The sequence below is a fragment of the Temnothorax nylanderi genome, unplaced genomic scaffold (genome assembly GCF_030848795.1).
Source record: "Temnothorax nylanderi isolate EJ_2023f unplaced genomic scaffold, tnyl_v1.0 TNYL_tig0017_pilon, whole genome shotgun sequence".
Taxonomy (NCBI): Eukaryota; Metazoa; Arthropoda; class Insecta; order Hymenoptera; family Formicidae; genus Temnothorax; species Temnothorax nylanderi.
In genome coordinates, this window is record NW_027249079.1 from 1,374,080 (window position 1) to 1,401,476 (window position 27,397).

Sequence of the window (27,397 nt, forward strand, 5' to 3'; positions counted from 1 at the left end):
CGCGTTACCGTCTCCCGCGAGAAGACGGTAACGCGAGAGTCCGGGGGAAAAGAGGAATTCAATTCACGTGGTTGCAAAGAACTCTGGCATCCTTTCAATGAGTAATATGAACACCCGGAATAAAAATAGAAAGAAATGATACGCAACACGCAAATCAGAAAGTGATTCTCTTCTCCGCTCTCTCAGTCAAGTCTCTTTTATTTGCTGAGTTTCTCAATCCGAATTTATTCTAATTCAATTTCAATTCTTCAATCGAATACGCGCGTTAATTATTTATGTACATTGAGTACATTAATTAATTACTTAATGTACAAGAACATCGCAAGCGACGGTGGCATTCGCAAGACACGAAACGCGCGGAAGCTCTCCCTCTTTCTCTTCTTCTTCCTTTCCTCCTTCGCATTCGGAGTGTCCCGCGTTGGCAGCCGAACATTGAGGAATGTATATTAACGGCGAATATCGCTGCGTCACTCACTTTGAAATGGCATACCACCATTTAAAATGTGACGTGGGTAATATATACATATATATGTATATATACGCATACACGTGCATATCTAGCTGGGAGCTTGTCGCATCAGCCAGTGATTTATAGCGATTTAATGCCGCCGGATATGTTCAATAAACATGAACGGGGCGCGAATGGACAGTCCTGTTCGAGCGATATGTGTCGCGGCTAGAAGGAGAAAATATCTGGGTATAAAGAAGAAAAACGACTCTATGCATTTTCTTCATACGGAAATTAAAGCTCGGTGGACATTATGTAATAATATGTGGGAAGCGTGTTCGAAATAATAATCGATAGCAGCTGCTTTCAATTGAATGAACGTCGTTATTTGCTTTTCAATGAAGAGCCAAAAGGTCAATATTGAAATTAATGTGGCGAAATTAATTTATACAATATATTACAAATGTGTAATTTTATATTACTAATCAATATATATGTTCTATCAAAATTATCATTACTATTATTTCTATCATTTGTGTTTTTGAAAAATCTTGAACTGATTCTTTAACTTTTCCAATCTATGAAGTGACAAGTTACATTGATATCAATTAAGCTTAACCCTTAAATGCCACCCGGGGTCCAGCGGACCCCAGACCCTTTAGAATGATATATTTTCAAATGTTCCCGCCAAAAATGGAGCTCATATTTATTTATTTATTATTTTTTATTTTTTTGATTTTGGAGCCAATATTTTAACTGTTGGCGATCTTAATTTTTTATACTATGTTGAAATTGAAATTTTAACAATATAAGCATTTTATTCTCTTTTCTAAGCCTTGAACAACATTGAAAATAATTTTCATAACTAAATATCAAAAAATCAATAAGTAAGGAGACATTTTTCATGCTGGGGTCTTTTAGACCCCATGTGTCATTTACGAGATTCTTGAGAGGTGTGGCATTTAAGGGTTAATGTGAAGACTTAGAGGGACATTGTAAACTTTATTTATTTACGATGCTTTGACGTCATAAAATTCGATACCGAATTAATATTGCATTTTATATATAAAAAAAAGTATCAATTTCAAAAGACGGAACGCATGGAAGTTTAAAAAACGATATTTGCGAGTACAAGCACCACTTTATCTGGCTGGAAACGAAAGCTGGCAAAGCCTATAAAACGAAATAAAAAAAAATTACACCGGGTGGAAACCGGACTGTCAAACGTGATGACGATTCGACCTATAAGTACCTTGAACGAGCCACGTGCACCGCTTTCAATTTCATGGCGTTGCGTCATCGGTTTACTCCACTTGCATCGAACTGCGACTTGTTTCGAATTTTTAGCTCAACCCTGACCGCGACATATATCCATTCTTTTTATTTGATATCTTGCTGCTCGATGAAATCTATCACTTGAGCTATCCCTGGATAAATAGAATTTGACACTCGAAACGAATATATACACACAAAACACATACACATAAAAACGATGTATAAAATATATTTATTTAGGAAAATCACAGGTGAATTATTGCGACGAGAATAATACCCAGACGAAGTTGCGCTTTCAAAACGTGAGCACTCAAGAATGAAGCTTTTGTTTTGATACATGTTACAGTTAACATTGAAGAACGAAGGGAGCGCGGTGTAAAAAGAAAAGCTGAATAATTGGAGGGTTGTATAAAGCGTGCATGAATAATTAATTTCTTATTTCTCTCCTCCGGGTTCTGCCTACGGAATGTCGAGCTCTGTGTCACTGTCTGCAACGTTACGCCTCCTTCGAGGGAGGATCCTTTGTTTCATCTTACATTATTCCATTATTTCATTAGGCACTCCTCTTCCCGCTTTCGGAATAGACCGCCGAAAAAACCGAGTGATATCCAGGAAACGAGGGAGTATATTTTAGATCGCTTTTTCTACCGAAGAAAGAGCGACCGGTAATATAAAATTACAACGTCCCGTCTTTCCTTCAGTTACTCGCCGCGAGGTATAACTTTTCATTAACATTCACAGAATGTTTACGATATTTGACATCAGTTTACGTATACCATTATTGTCATATCAATCATCATCGTTAATAATTTCACTAGAATCTTCAAATAGTTCGTTAAAAATAATTCGAGTGCAATAAATTTTAGCAATAAATTCCCGCACTCGTAAACTCGTTGAAACCCATTAAGCTCTTCAACTCGTGATGGTTTCCAACTCTATTTGGTTTGCCATCGCGCGTAAAAGAATAACTAACGTAAATTAAATCCAGGTTACATCGATAACTTGCCGAAATTTGTTTTGATCTTTTCACATTGTTACTCGTTGATTATGTAATTTTTCTGCTTGTTTCGCGAATCAACGTATTTACAGACTCTCGTAAAAGAGGAAAATTTTGGGCGATTTACATCATCATAAAAGAGCACGTGGCAATAATTTCGCGTAATTTGGCGAAGTTCTCGTGTTCGCAGGGTGAATGGAAAACGAGGACGGCAAGTTTTATCTCTTGAGACGAGGGTGCGCGTAATAATTTCTGATTCCTCCACTTGGCAACAACTTAGCCGTCTTCTCTGGTTACCTATAGCTCTGTCCGTGGAAAGCATCGACGTTGATGTACATGTACAATATTATGATTCGCGTGTCGCGTTAAACCAGATTTGGTTTAATGCGAATTTGCTGTTTTTACGATTAGTTTTTTAGTCAGGACGAGTCCTCGGTACCTCTTTGGAATGTTCATTACATTCAAAATGTTAAAATGCTCGCGAAAAATGGACGTTTTACGGCAGTTTTTTTTTTATCATGATAAGGGCAAATGCCTTCGTGAAATTGATACTTAGCTTAATATTCGCGAAAGCACGGTATGGAACGTCATTGAGAGATACAATAAACGTGGAAGTCAGATCGAGTATCCCGTTGAAACAGGCCGGCCAGGAACTCTTGATTATCGGAGCAGACGTGCAATACGAAAAGTTAAGAGTAACCGTTCGAATAAGTACTTCGAAACTAACAGAGTTATTTCAAGAAACTGGGGTAGAGAGATACATCCAGAAACTACATGTAGGATATATTTAAAAAAGTTATCCATTAGTGCAACAAACAAAAGTAAAGAATAAAGTTTATTGAACGATATATTTTTGAGGCGAGAAGATGGTAAAAATGTTATTTTTGCAGAGGAAATTTGATGTCTTCGGAAGTGACAGTAAAATCATAGTCTAGCGTAGGACATTCGCATGAACAATTAAAACTTAAAAATTAAAAAATGGCTATAAACAATAGGAAATTCTGCTTGAAGAAGAAATGTAGCATTATTTTAGCATCGCACATTAAAGAAAGAAAAGATTAATTATAACTTTTCTGCGCGCCTAAGATTAACCAACTCAAATTTTTTCTTAATTTTCTCGTATAATTATGTATGCCTTAACATTCTTTTTCATGCAAATTCTGCCTGATATATAAACGAGTTAATCCCTCTCGTTAAAAATTAGGATGTGATATTTTGCAGGCAAATTTATTTTTGAAAGGCTATATTACATGTTTATTATACACCGCTTCATTCAAAGTTGAAATACTCTTAAAAAGTGCGAGATATTCCTCTTTGCGGATTTCGCGTGAAGCCTTTTTAAGAGAGATTCCTTTAATCATCGTAATCCGATTGAGAAGCGCCTGAAATTATCTGTACTTTTGTTCTCAAAAGTTTAGGGATTATGCGGACGGACAGATCGTAGTGAAAAGTTAAAATTCGCATTACTCGACGAGAATTAAAATTCGTATTTCTCGTCGAGAGCTTCGCGATATCGCGCGGTCGCTTATAAATTATCCTACAATCGCTGCGGTAATCGCGGTGTCGGCTTAAAGCGGAGAACTAATTTTTCAAAAGGTGTTCCTGCAATTTTCTACTTTTAATTAATTCACCGATATAACGCAAGCGTTAATCTTTTTCATGTCACGTCTGTGATACGCAGATCGATTGCCATATAGTGACGAATGGCATTAAAAAGTTCGACGCTTCGTTATCGCGGGAATATCGCGAAGTATTTCCGCCGAATCGTCGACCAAAAGATACAAAGATGCTTTTGCGTTTAACTCGCTGCATTATGTGTTACAGAGATGTGCTGAGTTTAGCCTGCGAGCGCCGCGGCGTTGATTTATCGCGCGTCGAAGTCTTGGACAGTTCCTCGACGCCGTTATCCCTGCTGACGACGGACGCCGCTACCCTCGGTGGAAAACATCTACGAGTAATCGGTGAGATTATACATTATTCCATATGCACCCGAATTTAAGCAGATTCTATTCTAGAATTTGATTACCAGACGGTGTATATGCTGGATTGATTCCTCGATTTTTGCTTCCTTTTTTTGCCATCAAATTTTCCGTCTGTTACTGACTAGACCCAGACAATAAATATTGAAATTTGCGCTCTTAATTATTTCGCACTAATGCAAGGCTTCGCATTGATCGTACACCATGATATACGCGTTTTCGATAATAATAATTTGATCGCGACCGAGCTAGCCTTGCGACGGTAAAGAACGACCAGAAATTTATAGCGACGTTCTCGTATATCGGATAGCGCTAACGATTATTATCGCGTCCAGATTGTTTGACATTAATTTTCACACGTCCCGTTCCTTCGAAAGGTACCGTTCGATACTTGGTTTCGACTACTATAATTAATTAATTATTAATGGTGCGTCAGAACGCTCCGGCTCATTTGTGGCTAGCGAGTATCGAGCACAATTAATTATTCTACGCCGAACGAGATGGTCTGGCTAATTCCCGAGGTTGATTAATCTACAACCGCATAGACGCAGCCCGGATGAAGTTGAGTGACATAAATCGCGAGTGGATCATATACGCGTCGAAGAAAAATCTGCGTTTTCGACAGAGAGATGTCGTATAAATCGTCGAGATCCGTATCAAATAATGGAGTCCCTGATATTTATATTACAAAACGGATCCTAGATTTAAGTTTCTCGAAGACACGTCTCTTCGCTGATGATATTTTTAAAAAGTATTTAGCATCCCTCAGGACCCCGTTGAATTTCTTTTCATTGCGCCTTTATTTAATTCGATTCTGTTTAGAATTTTCAAAGAATGCACTTTCTAAAATATTCTCTATGACATGTTAAATTTCCCCGTACACTTTTAAGTACTGGAAAATACAACGCTACATTACTCGGTTAAATTTATTTAATTTACTATATAATCGGCTCAGGCACAAAGTTAATCGAAACGCGCGAAATAATTCATCACCTCTAAATTTGTTAAATCATCAGGGATCACGCACAGTTCCCTGGCTTCCCCTGATTAATTTAATTGTCTTCCGACGACTTGAGGCAACGAGAAGATATCCGGCGATGACAGGCGAGGGTTTCAAAGAATCGTTAATGAAGAACGGACGAGTAATTAAATTCACCTCCTTTCCAGTTTGGTCAGATAAAGAAAACTTGGGAGAAAGTGAGGTGGTGCTGACCGATAAAATTCTTTTTTTCTCCTTTCTTGACAGATAACTATATATAACAATTCCAAGCAAATTCTTAATTGCATATCACTGCGAGTCTGATTGAAGATCTCATGTCGCATTATCGTAAACAATTGAACTGTATTCGATAAAACACGTTGACCGTTACAATTACCCCTGTTACAGCTTAATTAATTGCCATCTTTGTTAAATTGTGTTTGGTTCTTTCGTAACAGAGTTAACTTATCTCTTAACCCCTTCGTGTACTATCGCGTGTTAGATGCAGCTGCTCCGCAAAAAGAAGAATAAAAAGGGAAAAGGAGGAAAAGGAGGAAAAGATGCGCCCACGTTTCTCTGGGAATTTAAACACATTTATATCCGTTCGAACATACAATGTGAATAAAGCGAGCGTAGAGCCGCCTCAGCCGCCTGCTTCATGTCGGCTTCATGCTTCTACCCTCATCTCTCCGTGTCTCTAGGATATTTGAAGTGCAACACAACTGTGTATACAACAATGCATCTTAACGCAATAATTTATCGAGGCGATAAATTTCGTCGTTGTATTTTTCGAGTGAAACAGGATTTTCACAGAAAAGGAGGGAAAAGGGTGAGAGAGGGGGGGGGCAGCAAAATGTGCTCGCGCGAGCGAGCTGCATAATCCTATTGAAGCAAAAAGGGTGGGATGGCAATAGAAGGGCTAAACGCGACTCGACGCTCTCACGGAAAATTTTCTCAGTTACTTAACGCCGCTATTTCGTTTCCCTCGTGATTTCCCCGGTGAATTTGACCCTGAGAGAGGCGCGCGCGCTCAGACCGAGGGAGGTCGCAGATTCCGCCGAGTGATTTCGAGAGAGCGTGCGCCCGATGAAAGCCTCCTGCATGGAATGGATACGAATAACGTGTACAATACCTCGCGCTGAAATGGCATCGTACTTGTTACGACGATTGAATACCGCACGGGGGTTTAAAACCGCTGGTATTCATATTCCAATAAGCATCTCAAAGATTTAACGTTGCAACTAAAGTAATCTCAAAAGTATAAACAATTGTATGCGCATAGCATGTTATTATAAAATATTATTTAATACTAAATATAATAATAATGCAGTAATTTAATAATTAATAGTATTTTAAATTATTATTAAATTATTAAAATACTATTAATTATTAAATTACTGCATTATTATTATATTACATCACATTCTTATGCAGGATTAAGGATTACAGACTTTTAGGGCATGTTATTAAAATAGCGCTTAAAATAAAAAGACAAGAAAGTCTTAATAAACATATATTTTCTAAAACTAACGTTTATTGACAGTGATGGTTGAGATACGATTCATTGAGCCCGCCATGAGTGTGCTGTATAAACCCATTAACGTAGATTAATTCTAAAGGCACGCTTTCTTCGGTAAACAAACGCTATTGGAAATGTATGTAGCGGAAAGTCTATCAGCACTTTGACGTCAGATACGGAGCTGAACAATTTCGGAAACTCCTATTCTATTTATTAAACAATGCGTCATATGTTTGCTACGAGCAAGTGCTTCATATTTAATCGATATATGTAGACCTTTGCCATATACGTGAGTCGTTGAAATGGAAGGAAATCACATGGAACGTTTGCATGTAGAGATAACATGCAAAACTATTCAAATCTTAATAAGTATTGATTTTAAGTATGTTGATTAAGACTTCCTTGTTCTTTTCTCGTCGACGTTTGCAACTCTTTTCCTGGGACATGTATAATGATGATTTCTTTAACCTTTCGACTCCCAACGGGGCCGTTCGCCTCATAAATGATTTTTTTAGAATAATTCTGCCAGAAAATTTGGATAATTTTTATGATTTTTTGTAGTTCATTTTTAAGCTATAAGCTTTTACTTGAGACAAATAAATGCATAATATATACAATTTTTAAGAAGATATAACTTATTTATTCGAGGCAAGTCATTCTCCCCATTTGGGAGCTTATGTCTAGGAAATGAGCATGGAAGCCGAAAGGTTTTTGCCGAAATCGGTTTTGAACCGAAATATGTTCGCAAGTAAATATAAATGCAAGCGCAGGCGTAATTTTAGCGCGACGACGGTACGCAACGACCGTGTCGGAAAAATGTTCAATTTCCTCGACGTCGGGCTCGGGCAGAACGTAATCAGGATACGCTCACCCGCGATCGACAGATCGCCAATAATATTCTTTACAGCTGAAAGTCGTCGGGTTCCTTTTGTAACCGAGCGCCAGGACGATCGAGGCGATGGAGAAGAGTATATACGATATTATTCAAAAGCGAGAAGCAAGCCACGCGTCGTCATGTGGCGCAAAATTAATGAGCCAGAACGAGAAAAGGAGATACGTTTCCTCGGAGGAAAAAAATATACGTACGAATGTAACAGCTGCTTCGTGTGAAATTGCCACGTCAGGCACGGCACGGCGAGTCGCTGCTGTATTATTTATCGCTATCATTTTCTGAACGTGTTTAAAAAACTTTAAGGGAGGGTGCGACAAATTCACGCAAATATTGTATTCGAAATATAGACAATATAGACATACATTATCAAAGCAATTTCTCATTGTTTACACGTTGTTGTAACACGTTTAATAAGATCTTTATAGGTGGACAGATATTCTTCGGCCGCTCCATAATCGGCAGTAGTAACTGACAGTAGTAGTCAGACATTACTAGCCGTTACTATTTACTACTTCTCCTGGATATAAAGTTCACTCCAGAAGATCTATAATTTCCGTCAGATCTCAGAATAGAATTTCATTTATAATTTTATATATTGTGTATTTTGTACGTATACCTATATTTTAACTATATGTATATTTACATTTCTTGATTCCTTAAATTCTTCAATTATAAATAGAATTCTGTCCTGAATACGAATTATAGAGAATCGTTGAATTGTAAATAAAAATTATAATTAAAAATAAAATTAAAAAACATAAATAAATTATATATAAAGCGGCTTGAATAATATGTTAAAATAGAACCGCACGGGCGCAATACTCCGTTTATCATAATCAATATCGTAAAAAGACAGCGATGAAGCAGAAACATATAACAAAATATGACGTTATTTGTAAGAAGTTCATTAGTCCAACTCCGGAAAGAATTACCCAGACGTGGTAATCCCAAATCAGAAATACGAGGATTTATCACGTCTTTCTATAGTCAGGAAATGAAGCTACGAAGAAGACTTCAGTCTGCGTGCGAACGGACGTAATTCACGTAATACACGGAATTACGGTAATATACACGGAAATAGGTAACGATTTTACCGCGTTTTTATTTTATTTTATTTTATTATTATTAAATCGTCCAGGTCGAGTGAGGAGTTTTCGCGACGCGACAAAATTAAACCGGAACCAACTACGAGAAGTTTCGCGTGTCCGAGAAACTGCAACAGCCGGTCGCCGTCGAGACCCAGATGTCGAAGTGCCGAGCGTCCTGGAGCAATATATAGGGACGATGCACAACTCCGAGTGATTAAAATTCGAAACTAACTAAATCCGTAACAAGACGATTGCAAACGTTACATGTAACCGACCGCAATTAAAGCGCTATACATGTATATTACAAAGCGGATGCGTACGTGCGAGTTATATTCTAAAATTGCTTTCCATAATTATAAAACTTTCAGCTTAAGCGTATGATTTCATTTATAATAATATACTCGGATGAAAATAAACGCGTGCAGAGTCAGGAAAACGATGATTCTACGTGGTAAAATAACGGGGATTTAGAGTTTTCATATAAACAGAGAAATAAGCTTCAGAAATGAGTTTCCTAGATGATTTGTCTATTTTTAAACAATTGCACGTGCTCTATCTTTTACATTTTTATTTTCACGAAGTGATGATGAGATTTTAATATGGACAATGGACGTGTGTAAAGTGATTCAGTTATCCCTGGATAATGGTGGAGTTAATGCTGACAGCGACCCTTGTAATGCGTTTGATCCTTTGATCCCTTTGCGCGTGGAAAAGGCAAAGTTCTGACGCGAACGTGAGCCGCGGACTATCGCCGTGGAAACGCTCTCAAAATGCAAAATTGAGCCGCCCCCGGCACGTACGATTTAAACGGTTCCTATGAGTTTCTCACGCATTATAGAAATGTTATGCGCGACGATAACAAAGCGGACAAAGCCGTTCGATCAGTGAACGACACGCGGTCCAACGCAGAACGTTCCGTTTCTTCTATATTTAAACGCCTTGCGGGCGTTTAAATATAGAGCGAATTCATTCAATCTATGCTGGAAATAACATTTGCAGTGTCAACAAAAGAGATTGGCGCTCTCTCGCATATATTTTACAATCGTGACATATTCGCAGAATAATCTCGCTAAATTAAAGTTTCTCTTTTAATCGTGAAATTATTATAAAACACACTACTGCGTTATAAATTTCAAGTATCAATTTACGACCAGAAATTATTATTAGAAATGACTTTACTAGAAACTATTAGGAAGTAATTATTACAGGATGCTTGTCCGATTGAAAATACTAGGTACGTATAGAGATTCGTAATAACCGCAAATCCACTTTCTCGTTTCAGTTAAGGACGAAAGATTGAATTCTCGAACACCCAGCCAAAGAGGAAATCAGAATGTGCTGTTACGGAAAGCCAGTGGGGTAAGCAGCTCACTTCCGCCCAAGTAATACTCCAAATTGAATTTTACGACAACAAAATCAAATTAAATATAGAACGACCTTAGAAATAAATTTTTAATTAACTCGATTTCATTGCGATGGAAGTTCTCAAGATTAAAGAAGAATTTAAGTCGCGGGGCGTCGCCATGAGGATATTGCGATGTCGCATTAGCGCGTAAAGATAATGTTACGTGTCGAGACGCTTCGCAAAAGGTATCGACGCCTGTATCAGCCTCGACGTATCATCATTCAAGTGCGAAACACCTTTGTATCCTGCCGAGCGACGCTTTCTTTCGGCGGCTCTCTCGCGAGATGAAGCGAGCGTTTTAGCATTTCGCGAACAATAATGCTCGTAGACCTTTTGCGAGCCCTGACCTGCTGGCAGGGGGTAACAATACAGCCGGGCTGACAAAGACAAATCGCAAAATGATTCGCCGGGCGTAAACAAAGCCACGTCGAGCGAGGCGTGATGGCGCATCATCGGTTTAACGCTGTCGATACCGTGAACGAGACTTTCCCGCGGATAATTTCCCGGAGAGATGAAAATTTTTACGAAAATATATCAAACTTGAAGAATATAAATGCAATTATAACTTAAATGTATAAATTATATTTATATCATTCATATTCCGATTTAAAAGAAGTGCTCCACTTGAATACATATATATAGACACGCACAATAGAACGTTTTTCTTTATTTATATACATATATGATCCACGATATAAATTTCTAATTAGATACTATATACAATGCTGATTTTTCGATTAAATTTTTCTATATAACATACGCGATATTGTCCCAGCATTACTGTTCCGACTGCTGTCCAATTCCTAGCATCGCAGTTACCATTGTCTTCGCCGAACGCCTCGCTATTGTCCGAGCGACAATTACGCGAGCATTCCAGCTTGATTCCGCGCAGCTACAATGTGACACAGCTACGCCTCATCCATGCCGGATGCTGCCGGATTAATTCGCTCAGTCAGCAACGTAATCTGTCGCGTGCTCGCACCGATTCCAGGCACAAGTAAAGCCGACGAATTTCAATCCCGACAAGGGGCTAAAAACTACGAGGCCGACTACGGGCGTCAGTAGAACAAATGCGCGTTTGATCCGGCACACTTCCGATCGTCCATTTCTCGACGCATTTTCCGCCACGTACGATTAAATTTAGATTTTGTCGTAATTTCTCGATTCCCTTAAAATTAAATCGCGAAACCGCATGTACGTGTGTGTTATGTATGTGTGTATGTGAGATTAAATTTAATTAAACTTTAATTAAATTAAATTCTATAGAATCTTTTTAGAATAATGAGAAAGAAAAGCGATTCTGGAAAACACTTTGCGCGTTTCGTTAATTTTATTTAATGTTCGTTCGCGTTCAAAAATTTTAGTCTCTCGCGCAGCTTGTGCAGCCGACGTCGATCGGTTACAGATTGTATTTTCGGTGTGACGAACGGCGCACACATTAAAGACACGGTAGACTGCAATAAAGATCCGTTATCGCTGTTATTACGGTGCACCCCCGTAGATGAAATCTGCCCACGTTTCACATCACGTGAAACGAGCAGGCGAAATGTCGATTACGCTACATTAACGCGTATACATCGTATCGCATTTATATACGCCGTAGAAAAAAGACTTTTATCGCCATGCAGTGAATTTAATAGCTCACAATGGCATCTCCCTTTACATTACATTGTAATAAGAAGTCGTTTGCATTGCTCGTTCAGCATTTAGAACTAAAAAAAAAAAGCAATGTGAAAGTACCAGTTGTTTTATGATCACTCTTTATTAAAAATGTCTAGTTTCTAAACTAGATGATAGCATTCTAGGCTATATGATCTGTAATAAGTTGAATAATTATTCTATTAATAGTACAGATTTTCACAAAAAGGCAGAAGCTTTTCGCGAGGAAGAAAAGAGAATTAAGTGAATAAGACGCTAAGCGTAAAATTGATTGGCGCGTCGCGTCGAGAAAGTAACGCGTGAGGCAGAACATTTCGCATTTCCTCGCGTGTAACGCGCGTAATGCATGCAAGCGTAACGAGAGCGATTTGTCGCGACGTTGGCGGTGACGGTGCACGGCGAAAGGATAACGTTAATAAAATGCTGGGAAGGGTTCTCTTAACGGGTCGCGCCCGGTGTTGGGCGCCGATACATTATTCATGGCGGGTACCAACACATCGCACACTCGATAGCGGATTACACAGCGCGATAACTCAACGAGCAATTTCTAGAATGTTGCCTTCGCTCTGAGGAGCCTTCCAGCTTGATGTACGACCGCGGCATAATCACTTGACGAAGCGAACGAGTTTCCGTTGGAACTCTTGACTGTCTTGATAATTTCATGGACAGGACGCTTTACCCCGAAGCGTCCTGTTTAGCAAAAATGTTGACGATATTCGGTATATTAGTATATCAGATATGAGAACATATAAACTAAAAAAGAATGAATTTTCTTTGATGCGCTTTTTTTGGTACCGCATCAGACCTGTCAATTTTAAACTCCAGTTAAAGATGAGCTTTTTATTCTCCGATAGAATTATCGGAATCGAAGCGGTCGTTTCTTCAGCGTTTCCACCGAAGACACGAATGTCGATTCCGAGGTTGGTACCTGCACAACGATCTCTTCCAGTCGGAGTTCCGGTGGAGCTACAGGACTCAAGGCCAGTAAACAGCGATGGAGCGGGTTCTTCACTAATACCAAGGGTATCAAGATGGACCTGTTAACCGCCCAACTCGACGAGTACAACAAGCATGGCGTGCCAAAATTGGCGAACGTTCATTTGCAATGCGATGTGACGATCAACGAAGAAGGTACGACTCCTAGTTCTGTCCTTCGATTTCCCTTTTCTCTTCTTCCATCGAGTGATTTACCTCTGGAACGAGAGACTCGAAATCCTGGAGATTCCCGGTGATCCGAGATAAAATTAACGCAGACGCACGCTTTTCCTTAGAAAAACACCTTTATCTCGCAGGAGAACGTTTAAATTCTCCTTTTCCGCTCCAGCTCGTTACATGCAAACGAAATCGATGAAACTCGAAGATCTCTTTAATAACTGCTCTTAAAGCAGTCACGTTACTTCTTGCGTCTTGCTCCTCCCCGTTTCTCGGAGAGACGTTCTGCAGTGTCAAAATGATTATTTGAGTTAGGGCAAGATTAATTCTGAGGTATACAGTAACCGATAATGTTATACTTCAAATTACTAATATTATAGTGTCACAACTTTACAGCATCGAAAATTAATGACGACGCGTTCTTATCTTGAACAAAATATCTCGGTACGTGATTTTCCGTAGAAAAGTGCGATTTAAAGCTTTTTTTATTTTTTCTCCTGTCTTCGAGAAGACCCCTCTTCACGTTATCTCTAAAGAGTAAAATACGTAGTTTGCTGCAATCACAGGCACTGTTGTAACGTAAATATTATCTTGACACCCTTTCAGCTCTCTACAATTTAGAGGGTGACTGGCACGACATTGTCGAGAATTCACAGATGCTCTCGGAGAAACAATCGCAGCAGCAAACCGCACTCTGGGAATTGGCTAAGACCGAAGTGGCCTACATTAAGACGTTAAAGGTTGTGACAGATGTAAGTAAAGTGTAAGCAAGTGACGTACTTGCTACGTTTTTCGCGAAAACCAGTCTTGTCAGGCTGTTTAATCTGATCGAAATAATCAAGCTGATAAAACTGCTCGATCAAATATCTTGAAACTATATGAATGAAAGCTCGCGGGGATGAAGTATCGTCGGGAGATTAGAATTTTCGATCTTTTTTTTTCTGAAAGTGATGATCGTCGTCTCTGATATCGCAGCTCTTCATGGCATGTCTCTGCAGCCTGCAGGCCTCGAACATCCTGATCGAGGTCGACAGGCTGAAGCTCTTCAGCAATATACCCGATATCTACGCCGCCAATCGCTACTTCTGGACCGAGTATCTACTAGCGATGGTGAACGCGGCGAGATCGAGCGGGCAGCCGCTCGATCCCGGTCACCTTCTGCTGGGCTTCGAAACTTTCGAGGAGATATTCGCGCCTTACACGAGATACTGCGCCGAGCAGAGCAAGTGTCAGCAGTATTGCAAGGATCGACTGAACGATAATCAGCTTTTCACGGCGTATCTGGTGGTATGTACACGCCGTTAATCGCTCTTGCTTGCTGCCGTTGGCTTGATTTCGCGGAGTCAGCTATTGATCTCGTCACTGATCTCGATTAATTCATTCCGGGAGTTAGCTATCGTGCAGTTAGCGAATTTAACCATCAGAAAAGTGGCTAGGCGTCTTAAGGAAATGTTATTTTATTTCTCATCTAAAGCGATAAGAAATAAACAATTTTTGCGGATTCGTTTAAATGAAAAGATATCTATTTATAGCTGAAATTCTTCAAACTTTTACTGATTGTGAGAAGATTCTAGCTTCTTAATACTTTTAATAAGATTATTTTTATAAGAAACATAAAAAAAATTATTAGGAAAAATGATAAAATGCAAAGTATATTAGGGACGAAGAGTAGCGATATCTCGATCATTATTACAGTGGTGCGAAACGCAAAAGGACTGCAACCGATTGAAGCTTATGGACATACTAGTGATGCCGATGCAGAGGCTTACCAGGTATTCGCTCCTGCTCAAAGCCGTCTACAAGAACACCGAGAACGAAGATCAACGCGCGGAATTGATACACATGGTAAAATTTACGCTTTACCTTTCCCTAATTTCTGCGTAAGTACACGAAGAGAAAGTGCGAAGCGAGAGGGTGGCGCATTTGTCATGAGCCCAGCTTTCCTGTAGGTGAAGGCTAAAGCTAAAGTACATCCCATAAATTATGAGCTTAATTCGCTTTTGCTTGAAAATTCTTCGTAAACAGAAACTACGAGGGGGAGAGAAAACGCGCGAGAGGAGAACCCTCAAGGGTGGTTGTTTACGTTTGATTGGGTTTGTTTTGCGTCCAGATCAAGTCCGTGGACGGTTTCGTGGCGTCTGTGAATGCGGCGCTGAGGAGGAACGAGGAGGCCGCTCAACTGGACCGCGCAGCCTCGCGTTTGGAGTGCTACGACGTCGTGGAGACCAAGGGGCTCGACGAGGAAGTGGAGAAACTGATAAAGTTGTACAGCAATCTTGATATTACTACAGCGCCGATGCCCGGCTGTCCAAAGGACAGCCTGAGGACCCTTCTTCGAGAGGGAGACTTGAAGTTAAGAGACGCCGCTACTAGCAAGGTAGGTCAATAATAATAATGGAATGTTAGCTTATTTAGTCGACCGAAAATTGCTTTTATGTCGGGGAACTATATACAGGAAATGTACGATAGGAAAAATATGCATGATTTTTTTATCTTTGAAACAAAAATAATTTCGCTGCGATTTATCCATTTTGCAAAATGGTTCCTATAAATTTCGCTGATTCTCCATTTCTCTATCTGAAAAGCAAAGAATCGGTCAGACCATTTAACTAAGGAAAACGGCTTGCCGAGAGCTAGATACGGTTCGTTAATTATCCCTTTTTAGATGGAGGTGCACGTACTATTATTGACCGACATGCTGCTGATCTGTAAACCTTCAACGAAGAAAATGTTGAAGATCATTAGGCAGCCGTACGTCGTCGATCGCATACGGATACACGAGGTCAAGGAGCCCGCGTCTAGTCTGGGATTGGTTTATCTTAACGAGTACGGAACAGTCTCGGCCGCTTTAATCCTCAGCGCCGGTGACCCGAAACTAGCTAAGGTAACTCGACAAACAGCCACCGCGAATTACGACGAGTTTCACGGGGCGATTAATTCGCTATCCCGATTTAGGTTCCGTACTTCGTACCTTCGCCAACGACTGGCTTTCACCGATCGCTTAATTAATGGTAAAAGCTAAATCCGCTCTCCACCTCTCTCCCCAGATCATACACGCGATGTCACAAAATCAATTAATTTGCAGCGGAGTGTAGTTTAATTAATAAAAGTGACATTATAATCGACCGATGTTGGTGAAATCTGATAGGCTTGATTTTTGATCTGATAGATTGATTCTCTTGAGGGCATAAAATCTTCGTGTTTTTTCAAGCGAAAATTTATTTATTTAGCTAACGGCACCGCTTTTTCCAGTCGTGGATGGAATCCTTGAAACAGGCCCATCAACAATTCGCATCGATGAAAGTCCCGTCGCTCGGTGAACCCGTGATGAATCTGGCGCCTGTCAGCAGGCAGCCAAGCACATTGGGTGACGGCGATTTCGAGGTAGAAGAATACGACAATACCTTTCCAAGAACTCCACGCGGCAGTAGCAGAGCCTCGCACGTCAGCAGTCTCGCTCACAGTCACAGGTACGTTCGTCAGCAAGGAAAAAAAAATATATGCGTCGAAATCGAAGATAATTTTATTATCCACGCGACTATACATAATGAGACATCATCATCTCTAGTGGTAGCATGGAGATGGAAGCATCTCCAGGCAGCAGCAGCTTCCCCCCGAGCTACAATCCCAGTAGAAACGTTAGCGTGGAAACGAACGAGCAACCGCGAGCGTCGAGCTCGCTGTCGTCAGAGGAAGGCGGCGAGTCGACCTCTGGGCACAATCACCGATCTATGCACGTGAGGTGAGAGTGAGATATCGATTTTACGACCTCACGGTGACCGATGAATCTTAACGTCTTTATTAAAACTAATTTGTAAATCTACCAGGCGCTCGCTGATGAATAAATCACCAACGCCTAACACGCTGAGCGTCCAGGTGCCATACTCGAGTCTGGGTCAGTCGCTGCCTAATCTGACGCTGGCCACCTCGCCGCAGACCTCCACCGTGTCGCCGACGCCACCGAACTCGTTGTTGATCGTGCCGCAGATGACCAAGAGCAAGGACACCCTACTCTCGCCTGGACACCGAGGTAGCAATTACCGACGCACATCTCTCCACCTATCTTTGTCACATTCTCCGAGGCCGAGGTCTTTCGATTGAGGGCCTCTCACACGCGACGTAGTCACGCACGTAGATGCACGCAGATTAGATCATAAACGTGTAAATTACTATCACAAGTACGGATCGCCACAAGCGCTCCTCTATTTTAAAACCATTTTAATGCCGTTTGCTTATTAGAGATAGCGGAATTGTCCATCCAGGACGCAGGCACAAGAGAAACATCAAGGTTGTAACGTAGCGTTAGTGTAGATTTTATTGAACGTGAAAATATTGACACGATAGCTTGACGGACTATTCTAAATGCAAATATCATATATGCGAGAGCCTCAAACAAACATTAATAAAAACCTTTATTTTATTTTCTTGTGGAAAGAAAACATGAGAGGATTTCTCCCGGAATTTTGCCCAGTATTCGTTTTATCAACTCAAGCTTAATTCATCATATTTATAGAATTCACAAAATGTTTATAATGACAAATGTTTATTAAATAAGAAAGACACGATATTTGTTAAATGGGTATTCACGTATTAATGATGTGCCATCAGGTATATCCTATCCACCGCCGTCGCCGCCGCGAAGTGCTCTCAGACGGGGGTTCGCGTTACCCCAATCTCGAAATCCACCCTTGATGAAGACGAGACACGTAAACGCATCTCTGACGCAATCGACGCAGGCGACGATGGGCAATTCCAACGCCGATGTTATCGAGGAGAGACGGAGAAGGCTAGATCCTTCGCAGAGAGTACCGTCGACGAGCAGTATCGTCGAGGAAAAAGTATGATTGTTTTTTATTTATTAATTTTCGGTCAACCAAGGTTTTTAATATAATTGAGATTAATACAATCTGTCTGTCAAATAAGTAACAATACAATCTGTTGTTTATCAATCTGAAATTAACGTAAGCTCACAAATCAGCATTTTATTCTGTAAATAAAAAATTATTACAAGAACGTGTGTTAATTAAATATAGATTAATGAATAATCAGAAATTTATGAAACTGATTATTTGTCATCTAAAAATGTAGAAGATAGGGATTCGTCAAATATATTGATTTCAGATTTTTTGTTGAGTTTGAATTTGATATATTTTTTTTTTAAAGTTCGTCAATAATTGATTGCTGTTCTCGTAGAAATGACCTGCGAATTGACCTGAAAGAAGAACTTTTGGTATGGACCACACCGTCGACATGGATGTACGTGATATGTAAAGGCTCGACGTGATATGTAATGCTCGACGTGAAATGTTATGCTCGACGTGGATGTACGTGATATGTAATGCTCAACGAGATGCATTCTTCTCTCTATGTGTGAGTGCTGCACACGCTATCACATAGAAAACTCGCGGAGCATTGATCTTCGAGGATTGATTGTCTCGCACTCTTTGGAATCCTACAACGCGAGTCAAACAATACATTACAATCGGTAAGACGTCATCGACACGTCATACCATAAAATGATACCGATATGAGCGAAAATGTCCATCGTTGTTTCTGCATTTTCAGATTGGGGCCATTCGAAATCAACGTGTGAAGTTTGTACCACGACCGTGTATCGCTACTTTTATCTCGTTATCTTCTTGTAACTCGTAGATGTCTCTTTGTAATAATTTAACTAAGTCCGAGTTGTCTACGATTAATATCGCAACGTAGCACTGGACAGCCGCGTGCGATATTAAACACAGATTTCGGCTTGGACTTTTAAGCGACGAACAGAAAGGCCTACTAGAGTAATTACATTAAGATTACATAGTGATTGTAGGGCCGCAGCTAGCGTATTAAGACGCCTTTGTAAAGGAGTTTATTTAGGCGCCTTACGATAGAACAAAAATGTTTGAAGAATCGAAGAATTGAAAATTGATTTCGAGCTCAGAAGCTAGGAATGTGCAAGAGTACAAGTTGGCGTATTTCCTCTCCTTTTCCCAATATCGGATACAATGCCTATCTAACGACCAAAAAAAGAGAGAAGATCTTGAGTACAATTGCCTTGTCCAGGCTTAACGCGTTAATGAGGTATAAGAGCATAGAACATAGAAACGTTTGAAAATGATGGATTTTAAATCGCTGCGTTCATTCTAAAGACAAGTTTTTATTTAACGCTTGGATATGCAATTGACATCGCGCAATTCAGACATCGAAATGGGAATGACGTTCTTGTTCGCTTAAAAACGTTTGTTTAAAAACTCATTTTACTTTCCAGTTATTTCTATGAGAAAGGATTCAATAACTATATTAACATGCAGTCAAAGATTGTAAGAAATATGCCGCAAAACGGGCCATTGGGCTCTTTCCTGGCACCGCTCTCTAAAATTGTTATTGAATAACAAAATAATAGCATAACTTTATTCATTTAATGTCACATAGCATCTTAGAAGTTTTCATTATAGCAGTTTTTTTTAATCGAAGAACAAAACGAAATGTCACTTTAAACATATATCGTTTAATTTTCTTTGACATATTTTCAATTGTTTTGGAATTTCTTTATTCTCTAACATTCCCCATTCTCCCCATTTGCACGGCGTCCTTGTGCGATGCGTAATTGGCTTGCGCGGCGGCCTTGATGGATGTTAGAACTTAATGATTTAATAGGTGGGAAGTAATAAACCTCTAGAGATCTTACCTAAAAGAAAGTTCGTAGACGTAACGAATGACTGGACGGAATTTATTCTTACGGGATGTAAAATAAACGTAAGGGAGAAGCTAAATCATGTGATATTGAGCATCTCTCGAAGAGATTGTATATCAATTATCAAGTGTGCGTCACTTAAGAACAACAGTAATCTACAAGAAACAATTTCAATATCTAAATAGGAGTAACAGCTACTTCGTCCTTTTCACTTGGCTACTACCCCCTCTTTGCTTAAACTCGTTTTACCTTCCGTTCAGTTATCTCGTTTCTTCCATGAGAAAAGATTCAATAGTTGTGTCGAAGTGTTGTGTGTCGTCAACGTGTCGTCAACGTGTGTGGTCGAAGGTTGTGAAGAGAGACGAGCCGTGGACGTTTCGCTGTTTCCTGGCGAAACACGCTTTGGCGAGCGGAAAGACGAAGGACGAAAAGAGAGGAACGCTAAGAGAGGGATGTTTACTTCCAAGCACAAATCCGATTTGACGGCATCTCGGTCTAGGATGAGAAAATTGGTCTCGTCGATCGCGGAGCTGATTCTTTCATTTCGATCGTTTTTCGAATGAAATGTCGCCAAATTGGATGTGTATTTACAGAGTAAATAAGTATCAACTGACTAGAGATAACATTAGGTACAATAAAAATTCCACCTATCTAGAGATAAACATTACGTAGAAGAGGAAGATAGAGAAAAGGAAAGAGATACAGGGAGAGAGACAGAGCAATGTGATTTTATATACGAGCTCCTGCTGTTCGGTTCCTCTCGTTCCCTCGATTCGTATTGTTTGCTCTTGTAAACTTGAAACATTAATTACTTCCACGAAAATACGAATCGCATGTATGTACAATTATATTCGAGATTAAAATATAACACATAATTTATTAACCAAGCGCGGTTATTAATGCTACCATCCACTCTACGATTCGCGAAAATCTCATCTTAAACTTGTGTTCGTGTTATCGTTATCGTTAACGTGTTATCGTACACCACCAATACTGTGGTCTCTTGCAATTTCAGTTTCGCAACTCTTAAGCTGCAATTATCGTTCATCAACAAGGCCAACAGTAGCAATATATCGAATAAAATACAGATTTCCTTCTTTTTCAATTATAATTTATTATATTACATTCGATGAAAATATAGGCGCTCTTTGCAATTTAATTTGACTCACACTAATAGTCTAGATTTAATTTTCTATACCCTCACATTAGTTATAGATATTTTTTATATCAACAACTCTGAAACATCTGGAAAATATGTTTATCCTCAACAATACATCCGCACAATATTCATTTTTATCAATCACTCCAATATCCCATCTGCATAAATTTATATGTATATATTACTATTTATATATATTGCTTAAGCCCATAAAAATATTCTTGTCTCATATATATATATATATATATATAATTACAAAAAGATCAACGGTTAAGGAGTACGGAACGACAATCGCGAATACACGTAAATATGTCGTAACAACGTTTCCTTTAGTACAAATAAACATTTTGCAGACCCCTCAACGTGTATAATAAAAACATGGAAACATATAGGCTTATCATGACCACCACAATGAGACCGAAGACTGTCCTGTTACGAGAATTTATGTCACTTAAAAAATTCGCTGTGTATCGTAAAATATTGGAATAACTGTAAGATGTAAAATTAATAGTGCCTTATGGACTGAGCGTTACAGGTGTTTATATCGAACGATCGAGCAATTAATGATATTAACTGAAATTTTCTTCGAGCTGAAGACAGGCCGATTGAAATCGATTAATAGCCCACGAAAATTCAATAGGTTTGTTAATAGGGTCCTCGATGGCATCTCATCGGTATTGTCTCCAAATGCTATAATATATCACAAAACTCGGGTATAAAAGCAGAAGCAACAAAAAGCACAGAGATTAAAGATTCTGCAGTCACATGATCGGCCAAAGTTTAGGCCCTTATACTTGACAAAAATGGCTCGAAATAAAAAAATCGCATGCGTTCTCGTTGCTTAGTTGTCTGCCGAAATATCATTTCTGTCGTTATACCCAAATCCTAACACTCTGTATAAATAAATAACAAAACCAGTATAATATTCGCTAATTAGAATATACGTAATAACGTATATCATTATCGGAAGTGACATCCAAGTATCTATCTATCTATGAAAAATGATACCTTGGCGCGCATCCTGTGTAAATATCATGTCTAATATTGTTATACGATCGGACACAATAACTACACTAATATACATCGATTTTCGCGCAGTTTTAGGTCATGCAACGAACATTTCTACGACACAGCTCGACGAAAGTCATCACCATTTCATAATGTTAACACAATTTCGATTACGGGAACAGCTTTCTAAGCCCGAGATCCGAAAGAGCGACGACGGTGCGTCTCAACATGTTGCAACTGACGGAACAACGACGGGTAATAGTAGACCATTGGTGTTGCCTCCTGTCGTCACTACAACGAGACGACACGACCGGGTGATCAGTGCTGCACGACGACTCATCCTGAATCGAGGCGGACGACGTGGCCATCGACAGCGGTAGCAGAGTCTGTATGTCCGATGTCAGGCAAGATTTAGCCGCGTGATCGAGATAACAATTACCAACAAACAGAATCGTACGTCCTATGAGGATGAAATTCACTCGGCACAGTTCCTAGACCCAAGAAGAAAACTCCAGGATATCATCGCAGATATTTTTTAGCGCCTTTCTCGCTCAGAGCTGCATAAACGTTCGCGACTCATAAAATGTGACAGTGCTGAAAACAGCAATTTTTTTTTTAGATAATCGTACTCACCTGGAAACTGCACGGCGATGGTAAATCCCAGCTGCACGGACGACGATCTGAGGTGGAAATCCGTCAGCAATCATTAGTCATATCTTGACACATTCTAGCCTCGCTGCGTTCATCGGCCAGAGCGTCGAAAATATCCAGCAAGAGCTCGCGGCTTAATTGTCTTAATTTTGGAAGTCTGGCGACCTAAATAAAAGTGATACTTTGTACGCACCCGTATAAATATTAACATTATTAAACGTCGAACGTATACCTAAACGTTTCTTTACCTTGCTAAAGTGATGAACTATCAGATTCAAGGCGTACTTCTTCATATCGATAGCCTGCATTCTATCGGCTGCCTCTAAGATCTGTATAACATTCTCGAAAGTGACGTTCATCTCGAGATTCTGCTTGCAAAACGCCTGGAGCCGGTTGTTCGCGAAACCGTAAAACACCGGCGCGGTGAACAGATACAGAGAGTCCTCGGGAGGCATCGAGACGTCCGCGAAATAAATATATCTCAGCAAAGATTGGAATGATTCCGACGACGGTATCATCTCGCCAATTTGTATCTACATAAAAATTACATTCGCTACTTTACAATTTGCACTTTACGTGTAAGATTATTGCGTTAAAATCTCGCCTTCCCTCGTCCAGTAAGAGATTCGTCGACGTTGTGCTTTTTTAAAATAAATTACACGAACTTACGTTCACCGTATTATTCTCAGGCATAAAGGATCGAAACATTGCTTCGAAGTAGGTGCATCGCGCTGCGAGGATGGCCTTGTGCGCCGGTATCGGCACACCGTTCAGTCGCAACGTGATGTCGCAAAATTCCCGACCGACGCTCTTCAAGAACGCTTCCATGTCTTGCTCTAGGCTGGTTCCTAGCGAACAAACTCCGTGAAATAAGAGACTACTCCATGGTACACACATATCGCGCGTGATCGGCGTGATACCCACCGGTGACAGATTCATACTCGTACTTCGTGAACGTTCTGGTTTGCGGCATCTGTCGTCGTCTAATAATCTCCACCATCAACGGCTGATCCAGAGTCTCGAACTCCTGGCTCATCACGATTTCATTGTAATTGTTCTCCTTCACGACGAAGCTGAGACAAAATTCCTTGATGAAGTACAGCTTCAAGTGCACGGCGTTGCGCAACGCCTCCAAAACGTTCGCATGGCTTATGGTTGCCTCCAGGTAGTTGACGCACAGCTGTTCTAAGCGTTCCATATTGAACTGCACGGCGAGACGATACACGTCCATCATAAGAAGTACAATGCAATTGCTCTGGGGATCCTCGATCTTGTCGTCTGGCCTCTTGGTAGGATCGATACGATCGGTATAAATGTAGTTTAGCACCATTTTGAAAGCTTCCGGGACGGCATCTTTTAATCTCACCTGCAACACGATAGCCAAACTTATAAAACCACCGAAGAATAAGTTTTTGTAGTAAATATATTTCTTCAGTTATATTTTCTTTGTCTCTTATAAACTTAAGTAAATCTGGATCACACACATATAATTTTGATTCTTAATGGGCGAAATCGCCTACCTCCAATGGCGGCACTTCGTTACTGGACACGAATTGTTGTTCTATATACTTGTCCCGTTTTTCGCGCGCCTGCCGAATGCGCGCCCGGAGAAATTGCGAGCGCGCCGCCACCATGGCTACATGTGCCGGTATCTTGGTCTCCAGCTCGCCCACTATAAATTCTACATCGCAGAAGTTACCATATTGCAACAGCTTTCCGAAATCATCGTGTAATGTGCATTTGGGGTACGACGAGAACTGAAAGCGGTACATCTCGGCAGAGCGTATATTGTTGTCCACGGTGCCTCCAAAAATGAACATCGCATCTCCGATTACGGCGGAAGCGTGAAAAAGTCGACCGGGCGGTACCTGTGTGCATTATATATTATAAAAATAAAAACTACTTGTTACATTCTTTCGTAACGTGTGACATTGCGAAAGAAAACGTTTGCAGATACATTAAGGTGGATCCAGATCAAGCAAAGAATTACAAAGAAATAAATTTGTTTCGAAGAATATGCAAGTACGAATAAGCGCAAATTCACATCGTAAATACTTTTCTATTTATTAAAGATTCGTAAAAAAAAAAAGGCACTTGTTTATTATTCGTTGATCGTCTTTGCTAGCTTGAATTCATCTTTGCAAGTCGTTTACCTGGCTGTCTGTGGACGGTAAGATAACATTCCACGTTTGCGTATCGAGATCGTAACAGTGGAGATCATTGGACAGAGCAGAGTCAGCCGCGCCGCCGAAGACGTAAAGATGACGATCGAAACTGACCATCGTGTGACCGTATCGTCGTGCGGGCGGCGGCGGTGCGCCACGCAATATGTGTTCCGTCGATATGCGCGTCCACCTAAGAAAAATTAATTTACGATAAACAGAACGTTAGACACGCGGACATTAATGTACGTCGCAATCTACACGCGTTACAACGAAATTTACCGTCTCTCCTTAAAGTGAAACTGGAAGAGACTGTTGGTTGTCTTGGCCCCGCTCTGACCGCTGAAAACGAACATAGATTCTTGGGCCACCGTGACGGGAAAATTACAACACGTCGGCGGACATTCGCCAACCTGAGTCACCTTCTCCCACGCTTTGAAATCGTTAGCCTAATGACAAACGTCGAACAAATTAAATTAAAATAAAATTACGATTTATGTAAACTCGATATCACGTATTTGCTGGATAAATTTTTTTTAAAAATTATAAAGTGTATAAAACGAATATCTTACCGCTAATGATATTGTCCACATATCATTCAACCTGGCGTTGCCATCGTAGCCCGCAAATATCCACAATTTATCATCATATACAGCAGCACCATGGGCAGATCTTGGCACCGGAGTCCTACACAAGTATATTACAATTGGATAAATTCAATAAAAAGTCTTGTGCCGGGAAGCAAACAAAATCTTGTGACACAAGTAATACTTGCACTCCGATAAATTTCCACTCTGTCCACTGGGCAGACAAAAAGCGATACTCAAACAGATCATTCTTATTACTGAGATTGGAGTTGGAGTGTATATCTCCGGTGTAACCGCCGAACACGTACATCGACGCGCCGTGAACCACCGCGGAGTGGTGGTAGCGTGGCGCAGGCGGAGTGCCAGTTGCAAACGCTCTGCCCCAGGACTTCTCCTTCACGTCGAAGCGCAGCAGATCGTTCAGCATGCTCTTACCATTGTCGCCGCCGAAAACGTAAATAGCATCCTTGTACGCCACGATCGTGTGTTTGCTGCGCCTGTGAGACAGAGGACAAAAGGGGGAGATCAATCGAACCGCACCGTTGACAGCCGCATCCTCAAATCTACCGATGAAACATCGAATAAGTTATCCGAATACACAAAATAAACATGAGGATAAATCGCATCGAGATATTCCATCAAATTGAACCGACGGTACTTGGAGTCTCCGGGAAACGGCGAACGGTGGGATTCGTTCGAAAAGCGACGGTGCTGATGGGCACCGCCGACCCGGCGCGGCGGCGGTCGCCTACCTGGCGCCGACGAACTCGTCGCACTCCGGCATGCGCTGCCATCGGTGCACCGTCTCGAACGGGCCGAAATCCAGGGTCAGGCACTCCACGTTGTCCATCCTCGTGCGGCCGCGGACGCGGACGCGTCTCATTCAACGGCAGGGGGGGGGGAGGAGGAGGTGGGGACGGACGGACCTTGCCCAGGGGCCTTAACCTACGACGTCGCGCCTCCGCGCGTCGGGCATAACCCGCCGCGACCCGCGCGCACGGGAAAGACGGGGACGAGAACGGCCACGCCGGTGAATGGCCCCCGAGCCCCGAGTCCCGAGTTCCCCGACGACGACGACGTTCGCGCGCGCAACCGGGAGACGGCGAGCGCCGTGTCCGCGGGTCACTCAAGCCATCGCGCGCAACTCGGCGCGCGAGATCGCTCCGCTTGCCCGAAGCGTGCACAGGAACGTCGGGAGTGCCGGGACGATCGGGAACATGTGTGCCGTGGTACGGGTGGATCGGCGGAATCAATAACCGGGGAGCCGCGGCCCTCTCGGTCTCTCCCTCCGTCCCGTCCGTCCGTCCCTCTCCTTCTTACGTGCTCTCGCCTCTCTCACTGCTCTCTCGCCACGCGGTGACGTAAAAAATCTCTCTCGCGCCTGCGCCACGCGCTCGCCACCACGGCACCGCCAACGCGCGCACGTCGGCATCAATGAAAATTTGCATATAGCTACGTGAATTATATGTATATACGAGGGATCATTAAGGGATTGGACCGTGCGCGGAATCTCTTCGACTTTTCTCCCTTTCTAAAAAAAGAATTATGAATGGAGCTGACATTTGACATTGTCATTGAGTTTTGTAAATTACGTTCGACAATGATTACGTTTACACGGTCCGATTTACGCCGAAGTTATAACATCGATGTTATAACTACGGACGTTAAATGTCGTGTAAACGCTTTTTTACGACACAAAGTTATTACATCGATGTGGTAACTTCGTCGTAAAAGAGCGTTTACACGGCATTT

At 41.0% G+C, this 27,397-nt stretch overlaps 2 protein-coding genes across 13 annotated transcripts in view; one reads left to right on the top strand and one right to left on the bottom strand.

The window, feature by feature from the left end:
- Positions 1-20,961, top strand: part of LOC139768667 (pleckstrin homology domain-containing family G member 5) — a 125,183-nt gene extending 104,222 nt beyond the window's left edge. For 9 of the 10 annotated variants that reach the window (XM_071699102.1, XM_071699103.1, XM_071699096.1 and 6 more), the window contains 14 exons: positions 4,545-4,681; positions 10,460-10,536; positions 13,096-13,372; positions 14,000-14,145; positions 14,369-14,680; positions 15,089-15,238; positions 15,504-15,770; positions 16,059-16,277; positions 16,646-16,863; positions 16,962-17,135; positions 17,221-17,426; positions 18,002-18,231; positions 18,587-18,878; positions 18,959-20,961. In XM_071699102.1, coding sequence (XP_071555203.1) covers positions 4,545-4,681; positions 10,460-10,536; positions 13,096-13,372; positions 14,000-14,145; positions 14,369-14,680; positions 15,089-15,238; positions 15,504-15,770; positions 16,059-16,277; positions 16,646-16,863; positions 16,962-17,135; positions 17,221-17,426; positions 18,002-18,231; positions 18,587-18,592 — 2,419 coding nt within the window. In that variant the 3' untranslated portion in view covers positions 18,593-18,878; positions 18,959-20,961. The remainder of the gene's footprint in view (positions 1-4,544; positions 4,682-10,459; positions 10,537-13,095; positions 13,373-13,999; positions 14,146-14,368; positions 14,681-15,088; positions 15,239-15,503; positions 15,771-16,058; positions 16,278-16,645; positions 16,864-16,961; positions 17,136-17,220; positions 17,427-18,001; positions 18,232-18,586; positions 18,879-18,958) is intronic. The other variant, XM_071699101.1, reaches the window with a different exon arrangement.
- A 206-nt stretch (positions 20,962-21,167) lies between these two features.
- Positions 21,168-27,123, bottom strand: Lztr1 (Leucine zipper like transcription regulator 1). Of its 3 annotated transcripts, none has more exons than XM_071699109.1 (11): positions 26,966-27,123; positions 25,834-26,142; positions 25,631-25,745; positions 25,341-25,507; positions 25,050-25,251; positions 24,417-24,764; positions 23,821-24,262; positions 23,566-23,744; positions 23,145-23,429; positions 22,879-23,061; positions 21,168-22,736 (listed from the first exon to the last, which is right to left on the bottom strand). In XM_071699109.1, exons 1-10 carry the CDS (start codon positions 27,091-27,093, stop codon positions 22,942-22,944), a joined length of 2,295 nt encoding a protein of 764 aa, XP_071555210.1. In that variant the 5' UTR covers positions 27,094-27,123; the 3' UTR covers positions 21,168-22,736; positions 22,879-22,941. The 3 variants fall into 3 exon arrangements, with proteins under 3 accessions (XP_071555210.1, XP_071555208.1, XP_071555209.1); XM_071699107.1 differs by lacking the exon at positions 26,966-27,123 and adding an exon at positions 26,398-26,952; XM_071699108.1 differs by lacking the exon at positions 26,966-27,123 and adding an exon at positions 26,398-26,952 and having other exon boundaries at positions 21,168-22,802.
- Positions 27,124-27,397: the final 274 nt, after the last annotated feature.

What these genes read in the sequence shown, in the direction of transcription:
- Lztr1 (XM_071699107.1), bottom strand. Translation starts at nt 26,528, where the DNA reads ATGAGACGCGTCCGCGTCCGCGGCCGCACGAGGATGGACAACGTGGAG. An exon ending in GAGTGGAAATTTATCGGAGT is followed by an intron (nt 25,746 to 25,833) that starts GCAAGTATTACT and finishes ATACTTGTGTAG; the next exon opens with GACTCCGGTGCCAAGATCTG. An exon ending in CGAGTATGAATCTGTCACCG is followed by an intron (nt 23,745 to 23,820) that starts GTGGGTATCACG and finishes TTTGTTCGCTAG; the next exon opens with GAACCAGCCTAGAGCAAGAC.